Source organism: Miniopterus natalensis, chromosome 19 (assembly GCF_054644295.1).
Source record: "Miniopterus natalensis isolate mMinNat1 chromosome 19, mMinNat1.hap1, whole genome shotgun sequence".
Classification (NCBI taxonomy): Eukaryota; Metazoa; Chordata; class Mammalia; order Chiroptera; family Miniopteridae; genus Miniopterus; species Miniopterus natalensis.
In genome coordinates, this window is record NC_142099.1 from 9,672,429 (window position 1) to 9,684,357 (window position 11,929).

General features: G+C 50.5%; 2 protein-coding genes across 2 annotated transcripts in view; both read left to right on the forward strand.

The window, feature by feature from the left end:
• The window catches only part of NOTCH2 (notch receptor 2), a 125,917-nt gene extending 121,037 nt beyond the window's left edge, over positions 1-4,880 (forward strand). Inside the window, exon 34 of the mRNA XM_016223344.2 lies at positions 402-4,880. Within this exon, the coding sequence (XP_016078830.1) occupies positions 402-1,790 (1,389 nt within the window). The 3' untranslated portion in view covers positions 1,791-4,880. The remainder of the gene's footprint in view (positions 1-401) is intronic.
• Positions 4,881-9,185: 4,305 nt separating this feature from the next.
• On the forward strand, positions 9,186-11,402 carry ADAM30 (ADAM metallopeptidase domain 30). Its single transcript, XM_016223295.2, has one exon. It carries the CDS (start codon positions 9,186-9,188, stop codon positions 11,400-11,402), a length of 2,217 nt encoding a protein of 738 aa, XP_016078781.2.
• The last annotated feature ends 527 nt before the right edge of the window (positions 11,403-11,929 follow it).

Here is an 11,929-nt window from a genome sequence, read left to right on the forward strand (position 1 = left end):
ACTTTCTCTTATTTTTCCCAGCTCTGTACATGCTTTAGGTTCTTCCCCTGCTACCTTTCTTATTGCTGACTTTCTCCTATTTTGATGAGCTCAGGGCTCCTTTAAGCAAGTCTCTGGCTCCATGTCATGCTTGAGGTCACCCATTCCCACCTACAAAGACACTGCCCTTGACAGGCAAAATGGGTCCTTGGGTTGGGGTGAAATAACCTCACTCTTACGTCTAAAGCATAGACATCCGTTCAGCACATAGCTAGAGATACAGTTTATCTGTGGTGTTAAAATTTCACGTGGGGAGGCAGTTTGGAAAAAATGTCTAGGGGGGCCAGTAATGAGCAGATCGAGGAACGCTGCTCTATTCTCGAGGGTTATTAAAATGTGCTCTTCGTGGGCCTTTTCTGTAGGAAGAGACGCCTCTGTTTCTTGCTGCCCGGGAGGGGAGCTATGAAGCAGCCAAGATCCTGTTAGACCATTTTGCCAACCGGGACATCACAGACCACATGGACCGCCTGCCCCGGGACGTGGCCCGGGAGCGCATGCACCATGACATCGTGCGCCTGCTGGACGAGTACAATGTGACCCCCAGCCCCCCGGGCGCCGTGCTCACGTCTGCCCTCTCCCCCGTCATCTGCGGGCCCAACAGGTCTTTCCTCAGCCTCAAACACACCCCCATGGGCAAGAAGCCCAGGCGGCCCCATAGCAAGAGCACCATGCCCACCAGCCTCCCTAACCTTGCCAAGGAGGCCAAGGAGGCCAAGGGGGGTAGGAGGAAGAAGTCGCTGAGTGACAAGGGCCAGCTGTCCGAGAGCTCAGTGACTCTGTCCCCCGTCGACTCCCTGGAGTCTCCTCACACGTATGTGTCTGATACCACGTCCTCCCCAATGATCACATCCCCTGGCCTCTTACAGGCCTCCCCCAACCCCATGCTGGCCGCGGCCGCGCCCCCCGCCCCGGTGCACGCGCAGCATGCACTGTCTTTCTCTAACCTGCATGAGGTGCAGCCTCTGGCTCACGGAGCCAGCACTGTGCTTCCCTCGGTGAGCCAGCTGCTGTCCCACCACCACATGGTCCCCCCGGGCAGCGGCGGGGCGGGAAGCCTGGGTAGGCTGCATCCAGTCACTGTCCCCGCAGACTGGATGAACCGCATGGAGATGAATGAGAGCCAGTACAATGAGATGTTTGGTATGGTACTGGCACCCGCTGAGGGCACCCCTCCTGGCATAGCTCCTCAGAGCAGGCCGCCGGAAGGGAAGCATATGACCGCCCCCCGGGAGCCCTTGCCCCCCATTGTGACTTTCCAGCTAATCCCCAAAGGTGGCATTGCCCAACCAGCCGGGGCATCCCAGCCTCAGTCCAACTGCCCTCCCCCTGTGGCAGGCCCCCTGCCTTCCATGTACCAGATTCCAGAGATGGCTCGTTTGCCCAGTATGGCTTTCCCCACTGCCATGATGCCCCAGCAGGATGGGCAGGTGGCTCAGACCATCCTCCCTACCTATCATCCCTTCCCAGCCTCTGTGGGCAAGTACCCCACACCCCCTTCCCAGCACAGCTATGCTTCCTCGAATGCTGCCGAGCGAACGCCCAGCCACAGTGGCCACCTGCAGGGCGAGCATCCCTACCTGACACCGTCCCCGGAGTCTCCTGACCAGTGGTCGAGCTCATCACCCCACTCTGCTTCTGACTGGTCAGATGTGACCACCAGCCCCACTCCCGGGGGTGCTGGAGGAGGTCAGCGGGGACCTGGGACACACATGACCGAGCCGTCACGCAGCAACATGCAGGTTTACGCGTGAAAGAGTCTGCCTCCGGTGTCGGGACAGAACTGCCTATTGTAAATGCTGCTGAGGACAAATGAAGGTCATCCGGGAGAGAAATGAAGAAGTCTCTGGAACCAGCTTCTGGAGGCAGAAGAGAGGAGATGCTCTTAGCTTTTCCGATAATGCAGTGGAAGCAGTTCCATCAGCTTCAGCGAGTGTTTGCAGGGCTCTGGGCGGGTGACAAGCCTCCTTCCGGTCTCTCGCCCATCAAGCCACCTTTGTGGACATGCAAGATAAATACAAGACTTGGAACCATGTTTACTCTTTCATTTGGAGAATAGGACGGATGCCTGTTGTAGCTCAGACATTCTTGCAGCTCGGACTGCATTTTGCATCCTGGAGGCTCCTGCCAGATCCATGAGAAGATGCTACAGTAGAGACCTACCTGGGAACTGTGCCCTGGAATTCTAGCCGAACTGACCTGTCTCGTCTTCTCAGCTTTGGAAATCCTTTGGACCTCATTTGGTGCTTTGGGTTTTGCACCTGTCTGGCTATAGCCCCACCAGCAAGGCACAGGGCCCGTCCTTTGTGCCTTTGCTCTTTCCTGCTCCGAAACGTGACTCCGCCTCCTTTCCCCTCCCGCCTTCCAGCACCCCTGGGATTCTCACAGGGCTTCCTTTGGTTATGGTTCTCAGCATAAACCTTTCTGTGTTTCTTTAGAAAGTGGACATGCCGCATTCTCCTCCGTAATAGCATTCCTAGAAGAAGAGCAAAACATTTTTCTTTAAACCCAATTTGGGGAGAGGAGAGCCCTTCAAGAGGCTGCACCGAGTCTCAGGCCTGCGTGCGGGGCTTTGTGTGAACCTCACAGGAACAAAGATGAGAATCCGTTTTCCATTTGTGGGCCTGGGCAGTGTGAAGTTTTATCCTTGGCAGTATGGGTACTGTGACCCCCTTTAAAAAAAAACACGCAAAGATTTGGAATGTTGGAATGACCAGGAGATTAACTAACTGATGCAAGAAGAGTCCCCGTTGGCCGGTCCCTCCCCTTCCTGCCAAGCAGTGACTCCCAGGTCTCAGAGCCCCCGGGTGCGGCCCTCACCCAGCCGGTGAAGCTGGTCTGTGTGTTGAGCCTTCCTCCCGTCAGTCCTCACAGAAGACAAAGTCTCCTGTGACTTTCCCTCACTCCTAGAATGGAACTGTCCCCTGGCTCGAGGGAGCCCGTGAGGGTCGGCTTCCCTTCGTCACGCTCCCAGCCTCCACTTCCCCACCCTGTTCCTGGCCGCAGGCCTGTCGCCAGCCTTCCCCCCACACGGCGTGGGCTGGGTTACTGGTGCCCCCAGTAGGTTCTCACCGAACACAAGGATTTTCAAGTGCAGGAAATGGAACGCTGGCCTTGTTGTCTAGGGTTGAAGCCAGTCCTGTAAGAGGGCTGGAAAGGGAGGAACTGTGAGGCGGCCTTTGCTGCTTTTTGCTACCATTTCCCTTCCTTTGAAAGCAGTCATGACATCTCCCTTTGGGTAACTAACGAGACACTTAACCAGGGATGCTTTTCCTTGCTAGGGTCACCGTCTAGATGATAATGGGCAGTTACAGACCCACTGGCCTTGCCGCCCTCCTGTTCAGTGTGGAATTGCATCTCACCTAAGTCTGCTCTTTGTACTTTTGGTCTTGGCAATTTCCATGACCCTCTGTCAAGGGCAGAAGTGTTCTAGGTAACACTAGAAACAGGAAGACAATCGCTTGTTTCCCCTTTCTCCCTGAGTCAGCAAATAGTTGGTCCTGTGGCCACTGTCGCATCTGCCTGGTGCTATGAGGCGACACCTGGAAGATCAGTTCTCCTGGAGCAGTTGGTAGATACTAATAGCTGAAGTGCCTTTTGCGCTGTGGTTTGAGTAATAGTCTTCATTCCTGCCTTGGCTGACAGTGTTCCTCAGTGCTCCCCACAGGCCGCATCTGTCTGTGCCCCGTACAGAGAAGCCCCATGTGTCCGTTAGTGTGACAGTCTACAAATGACATGCTTCAGTCCTGCCCAAGTCCATGAGCCAACAAAGATAATTCATTCTGCTCTAATACATGCAGGTGGTTTGTTCATTCTGTATGTTTTCTCTCACGGCAACTCCAGCAGCCCCTTGCGCAGTGTGTAACGCCTTATCATTCCCAATGCCGCCTCTGTCCTTGGACCCATCTGGTAACTCACAGATGGGAGAACCCTTATGACTGAGTCACTGTGGACCCCACCACGCCCGCCCTGCTCTGCCATCCTGTGCCAGCCCCTCTTATCGAAAGGATCAGCTCTGACCCAGCAGCTTGACTATTTCATCACCTCCCCGCTCTCCACGCACTGTGTAGGCCCCACCCGCTGTTTCTCCTTGGAATCCTTTGGGTTTCGGGGAGGGACTGTGAAAGCTGCCGTCACAGACAACAGGCCTCAGCAATACGGAGGAAGATACTGCCGTTCAAGACCTTGTCAGGCCCTTAGATTTTAAAGACCCTTGAGTTATACCAAATCTAATACCAGAAAAGGTAAGGTGGAGGCTCACTTTCTCATTTGGTTCTGAATGGCAGACGAACTTTTAAGGGGACACAGCTTTTATGCCATGTATGGGTCAGCCCCCCACTTTTGGTTTATTTTTATAAATTCTTCCATCATCCTCTGGGGATAGATTTTTTTATGTATTTGTTTATTTTTTCTGTTTTGTGTTAAGCATCCTTTTCTGACTTAAATGATGGTGAGGGAGGTAGAGGTTTGAGGGCAAGAGAGGCTGGGAGTTGAAAGATTTTAATGTAAGCCATCCGCTGTGATGCTCGAGTTCCTTATGTCACCTTACGATTAAATGTGCTAGTTCGTCCTGGTACAGAGAAGAACCAAAGGTGGAATGTGTTGTCGGCAGGTGGTTTGGGGACTTGGCCTCATCCATACATTGAACGCATGATGGCCTTTTGATAAGACGCGTCCTATGCCCCGAGGTTCCCACCCCAACTCTCTGGTACCCCGGCCCCTTCCTTGTGTACATTTCTCTTAAGAGTGATATTATATCTGTTTGTATGAGAAGAACAATAACCAATAAAATGACTGCATATTCCTAACTATATATAGTAAGGAAAATGCACACTTTGTTTTTACTTTTCAAAGTTTCATTCTAAAAGTAGTTAAGATGAAATTTATACGAAAGCATTTTTATCACAAAATAAAAGCAGTTACATGTCCAGCTCGGTGGCGTGGCAGCCTTCATTTTCCATCCCCGCGTCCCCAGTCCCGCGGCGATCACCTCGTGCCGTTCCCCCGAGAGAAATCCTCTCCTCTCCAGCCCCAGCCCCGCAGGGCCCGGCACTGGGCTGCTGCTTTTCTTTCTCCAGGCAGATCCTAAATAAATGCTTTTGGTGAAGAAGCTACTTAGAAGTCAAATAGGAAGCATCGCAAGACTGAGTCGCTTTTCTTTCTGTGCACTGGCTGGCAGCAGACAGACAGCTGCTCGGGACAGAGCGCCCTCCGGTGGAAGTGGAGGGAGTCTGCTCAAGGCAGGACAGAATCAGGCTGTAGGGAGTTATGCTGATGGCACTGGTACCCAGACTGTTTGCAATATTATTATTAAAATTTTGTAAAGAGCTTAATATATACAATTGTAAAATAGTATTTTGCATATAAATATGCTACCAAGTTCATCCATTCACTTGTAGAGCCAATCGAGTGAACACTTGCACACAGATACTTGACATTGGTGATACCTATGGCATTAGCAGTCTTCTATCAGCTTCAGCACTGAGTTTATTTCCGTGATATATGTGCCGAAATTTCTGAATCACACACACATAATTCTGAAGGGTAGCAGTATTTTCTGTATTTTTTTTTATAAATGACTGACTTGAAATCTTAGGATGTATTCAATATGAGCCTAAACTCCTAGCCCTTGATGATGCGGGAGAATCCAGGGCTCTCCCAGCCGTGAAATGCAAGGAAGGAGAGCAGGCTGGAGGCTCACGGCTGTCATGTCACACAGCTGGAACAGTAGATTTGGATACCAGGCCGCGATCCCGCCGGGGCAGGGATTGGTGTGTCCCTCCATTGTGCAGCTAACAAGCCTCACAGCCCAAGGCCAGGGCATTGAGTTCCTCTTTCAGAACGTGATGAATACTGTGCTGGACGCCTCACAGATGCGATGGGCAATGGGGGAACTGCGAGCCTGTTGCTGGCTCTGCCTCTGTAAGTACTGAACTCCCCATAGACACCCCTGCAGGCCAGCTGTGTGGGTGGTCTGGTCACTCACCTCACCTGGAGGACACTATATTTTTAAAATTTTAATAAATATGTCTTTGTTGATTTCAGAGAGAGGAAGGGGGAGAGAGAGAAACATCAATGATGAGACAGTCATTAATCGGCTGCCTCCTGCATGCCTCCCACTGGGGATCGAGCCCGAAACCCGGGCACGTGCTCTGACCAGAATTGAACCTCGATCTCCTGGATCCTAGGTTGATGCTCAACCGCTGAGCCATGCTGGTTGGGCTGTAGGACAGTATTTTTAAAAATAAAATAGGGATCAAGTGCTTGCAAAAGCCATGAAGAGAGAGAGAGGGTGTGTGTGTGTGATAGAGAGAGGGTATTCCACTTTTCCTTCTTTTGACTTAGAGCTTAGCAAGGCACATTTAAAACATTTGCACCAGTCAAGTCCCGACTGAGAAGTGGGCAAACTCAAATGAAGGTAACACAAGAAGGGCCTATTTACAACAGGACTGATTAGGAAGTGTGCGTCTGAGGTGCAGGGGAACCTTCACGGGCGGTGCCAAAAGTCCTGGCTAGTGGCAGCAGAGCTAGGACCACTCAGGTCCAAGGGGATGAAGGTTGGGAACCTGGAAGGAGAGGGTCCTGAAGAGCAGGGTTCCTCAGGAAGAGCTGTGACTTCTGTTGGGGACACAATGAGCCTGAGGCCCCTCACAACGAAGAAGCCAGGGAATAGACACCCTGCTCTCATTCCCCACCTCGCCTCCACCCCGAACTTCCTATTTGCTGAATCCCAGAGGAAGACTGAAAACACAGGAGCCTGTCGGATTTTATGAGTTGATACAGTCAGCTTCCTGGGGGGGGGCGCTTGATGGAGAGAGGAAGCGAGTGGATCTGACGGTGCAGATATATTACCTGGAACATCCTCCCTCCAACTGTAACGTTTCTAAGAAGCTTCTACTGACAGCCTGCCTTTGATGTACCACGGTGGGGAACGGACAGTAAAAGGAATGGCGTTTCAATAATCCGGATTTGACTTCCTTTCCTGATCTCCTTACTGGCGTGTCTCTTCCCTCCTCGGCTTTGAGCACCCAGACTGGCGGCAGTGGAAAGCAGAGGCTGGGTAACTCGTGGTGTGGTGCCTTCGCTCAACGGGATGCTACACAGAGCTGAGCGGAAAGGGCAACAATGTGAAGAATTGTCATTGACAGAACATTGAGTAAAGGGAGCCCGACACAGAGGAATACACTCCGTACGATTCCATGATCTAAGTTTGGTTTTGTTTTTATAAACACTGTACATTTACACTACACCACATTTATTGTTTTTAAAAAAAATAAGATTAGCCTTGAGCTATGACGTCACGATGGCTGTGACGTCACTAAACAGTAGTAGTCTTATGAGACCACTGTGTTATATGGTGCCCATCATTGACTGAAATGTCATTATGTGGAGAATGACTTTAGACTTAAAAAACTTAAAGAGAAACTATAAACTATTAAAACCTGTTGCCATGAAAAGAGAACAAGATAAACTTTAAAAAAAACCAACACAGAATCTTTCCCATTAGCGATTAGTTGAACCAAACCAAATGGTGAAGGAAATCATATGCATTCTGGGTCTGGGGTACAGAAGTCTTCTATCCATGTCAGTTGAGAAAAAGTGGGTGCTGAGGGAATATGTACCTGGGTGTGCAGCACCGCAGGCAGACGAGAGGTGGAGCCCAGGACGGTGATTTACACCACCGGGGGGCTGCAGTATTTCACGAAGACACTAGAGAGCGCAGCGGAGTAGAAACTGGCAAATCTCTTCAAATAAGTCCTACATACAAGCCCAGAAAGGAAGGGCACATGCACATTTTACACACACACACAGAAAATACTTAGATGTGTGGACAAAGTCCACTCTTGACGAAACCAGGCAGTAGTCTGGGAGGGTTGGCTTATTCTTTAGAAGTCAAAATCTCAAACACTACAACAAAGACAAAAAAGCCAATCAGACAAACCCCTTCCTTTTCCCCCTCCACCCAGCCCCCGCCCCACCCCAGGTCTGCTTAATCAAATGGTCAAAAGTCACAAATACAGAATGTTAAAATCTGTGAGAGACAAGTGACTGTTGCATATTCTGCATTCCCTCCAACAGTGCACAAGAGTTCCCTTTTCTCCACGTCTTCGCCATCACTTGTTATTTGTTGATTCTTGGTAATTGCCATTCTGACAGGGTGAGGTGATATCTCCTAGTGGGTTTAATTTTCATTTCTCTGATGATTAGTGACGTTGAGCCTCTTTTCATATGTCTATTGGCCATCTGCTTGTTCTCTTTGGAGAACTGTCTATTCAGGTCTTCTGCCCATTTTTAAATTGGACTGTTTGGGTTTTTTGGTGTTGAGTTCTATAAGTTCTTTATAAACTTTGGATATTAACCCCCTATCAGATGTATCGTTGATGAATATCTTCCCTCATTCAGCAGGTTGTGTTTTTCTTGTGATTATGGTTTCCTTTGCTGTGCAAAAAGTTTTTAGTTTGATGTAGTCCCATTTATTTATTTTCTTTTGTTTCCCGTGCCCCGAAAAGACAGTAAAGAAAAATACTGTAACAGAAACGTCAGAGATTTTACTGCCTATGTTTTCTTCTAGGAGTTTTATGGTTTCACGACTTACATTTAAGTCTTTAATACAGCTTGAGGTTATTTTTGTATATAAGAAGGTGGGGTGGGGGTGGGGGTGTAGCATCTCTACACGGATATTTTCAGGCTCCTGCCCTTTGCTGCAGCCGAGCCCAATGGGAAACTGGGAGCGATGCGGGGGCCATGTGGGCAGAGAGGCCTGGGAAACACCCGATTCCAGCCGATGGAGAACATCAGAGGCGCCCCAGGGCGCACAGAGCAGCCTCGGGGCACGGGGCACAGGCCGCCTCAACAAGGCCTCTGGCCTTCCTACTTCTCTGCTCCTTCCCCCGCGCTGCTCTGTGACTCTCACCGCCCCTCGAGCCCGCAGCCCCTCTTTTTCTTCTGCTCGCGCGCACCCGCCTCGCTCCCCCCGCGTGCGCCCAACGGCACCGCCCAGGAACCGACCGGGCGGCCTTGGGCGGGACCTGCGCCCCGGCCGGGCTGGCGCTGCGCTCCGCACCCGCTCGCTGGGCCCCGCACTTTGCGCGCCTCTGGTGGCCGTGCCCGGAAGTGCAGGGGCCGCCTCCCTGCGTCTCAGCGGTGCCATGAGGTCAGCCAGGGCCTCCCCAGGCCCTTTGCTCCCGGCGCTGGTCCTCGCCTTGCTCCTGGTTGACTCCCTCGGCGAGGATTTAAATTTTCACCCGAACTGGGGCTTTGACTCGTATGAAATCACCATCCCCAAGAAGCTGAGCTTCCCGAACAGGGAGCGGCATATGAGCAGCCACATGTCCTACCTCCTGCAGGTAAATGGCAAGAAGCATGTCCTCCACCTGCGGCCCAAGAGGCTTCTCCTGGCCCGACATCTGCAGGTTTTCACCTACACAAAAGAGGGGAAACCCCTGGAAGATTACCCTTACATACCCAGGGACTGCAACTATGTGGGCTTCGTTGAAGGAGCTAAGGATTCTGAGGCTACTTTCAGCACCTGCACGGGGAGCCTCCGAGGAGTACTGAAAATTGATGACAAATATTACCAAGTCGAGCCCCTCAAGGCCTCTTCCAGTTTTGAACACGCCGTCTATCTCCTGAAGAACCCGGGGGAGTTTCAGAACCAGATCTGTGGCATATCTGATGACCAAAGAGCAAAGCAGATGCCCCAGCATGTGAACATGGGTAGGTCTGCTGGCTCAACTGGACCCTCTGTGCACCAAAAGTATTTTGAATTAGGCCTGCTCTTTGATCATGAGAGATATTTATTTTCAAATTCCAATGTTACCGACGTGACAAACGATGCCATCCTTCTGACTTCGATTATGGACACTTACTTTCAGGAACTCCATATGAGAATACTAATGACTGCACTTGAAATATGGACAGATGCAAACAAAATAGATACTGAATTTCCAACATTACAGAAAACTTTAGGCCAATTTTTGATATACCAAAGAAATATACTAAGTAATCAGCTTACAGTAGATTGGGCACAACTATACATTAAAAGACATTATATTGATGCTGTTGCCTGGTCCTGGGGTAAAGTGTGTACTAAGAGGTATGCTGGATCTGTAAGTGTTTTTCCCGATATAGGCATCCTTGGACCTGCCACTTGGGGTGCTCATAATCTGGGCCATAGCGTGGGGATGATCCATGATACAAAATACTGCAGATGTCGCGGGAGGCGTAGTTGCATCATGGGCACTGGACGAAACGGGTTTAGTAATTGTAGTATTATCCAATTTTTTAACCATGTGCAGAGCGAAGCAAACTGTCTAAATAATATCCCAGGAAAAGATTTTGTGGTTAAGAGATGTGGAAACAGAATTGTGGAAGACAGTGAACAGTGTGACTGCGGTTCCTTAGAGGACTGTGAAACAGACCCGTGTTGTGAAGCAGGCTGCAAACTCAGACTTGGCGCCAACTGTAGCACTGGACTTTGCTGTCACGACTGTCACTTTCGCCCATCCGGGTACGTGTGTCGGAAGGAAGAAAATGAATGCGACCTTGCAGAGTACTGCAACGGGGTGTCAAATTTCTGCCCAAATGACACGTATAAGCAGGATGGAACCCCGTGCAAGTACGAGGCCCGTTGTTTCATGAAGGGGTGTCGGTCCGCATTTATGCAGTGCCAGAACATTTTTGGACCTGATGCCCAGGAGGCTCCCCATCAGTGCTATGAAGCAGTTAATGTAATAGGTGATCAATATGGGAACTGTGGGATTATAGGAGCTGGTAACTATAAACAGTGCGCCAGGAAAAATGCATTATGTGGCAGGGTCCAGTGTATAAACGTCAGAACCCTCCCCGATATGCCAGATCATACGAGTGTCATTTCTACTCACCTGCACGATGAAAATCTGATGTGCTGGGGCACAGGCTATCGTCTGTCCATGATACCCATGGGGCTTCCTGACTTGGGTGTGATAAGTGATGGTACCTCCTGTGGCAAAGGCAGGGTATGTTTGAACAGAATTTGCATAAATAGTTCAGCCCTGAACTTTGACTGTTTGTCTGAGAAGTGCAACCACAGGGGCTTTTGCAACAATAACAAAAACTGCCACTGCATGTATGGCTGGGCGCCCCCGCTCTGCGAAGAGGAAGGGTATGGGGGGAGCATCGACAGCGGGCCGCCGGGGCCCATGAAGGACGAGGTGCCCGCCTCAGTTCAGATTGTGTTCCTCATGTTAACACGACTCACGTTATTAGCCATCACGGTGATTGTCGTGTTTTTCAGGCAACTCATAGGAAATTACTTAAAACCCACAGCGAAAGAAACACCACCAGCTGACACTGAAGGTGTTAAACCCAAGGCAAAAAATCTTTAAAAAAAAGCAAAAAGGAAATCCATAGTCACTCGGCAACACGGGGCCATCCATCGACAAGCGTATCGTTTATCCAAATGGCTCTTCATTCTTCTCCAAACGCTTTTTTACTTATTTTTCCTTCGGCAAATAAATGATATTCTTGTGTGGGGAACAAACCAGTGCATTTGGCTTTCCTGGTTTTCACGTGCCCCTTAGTTTGTGATCCAGGTGGGCATGTCCCGAGAGGAATGCCCTCGCTAAGGCTCTGGATGTTGTGAGTTTCACAGAATTACAGCGGTTTTCAGAATAGAGTCCTGTCTCCAGAATCCCAGCACACAGAGAGGTTATTTGCCTTTCCCTCTGCCTCCTCCAGCGTGACCGTGCTCAGTTACTTGTGGAGGAAAACACAAAGAATGCCAGCCTAAGGGAAGGAGCGGGCGAGCAGAACAGATGCCCCGGGGAAACACAGACCATGTGATCCCGGAGCCACTGGCTGCATCGCCCACGAGTGGTTTCCCCAGCCAAGGCCCTGGAGGCCCAGCCACGCT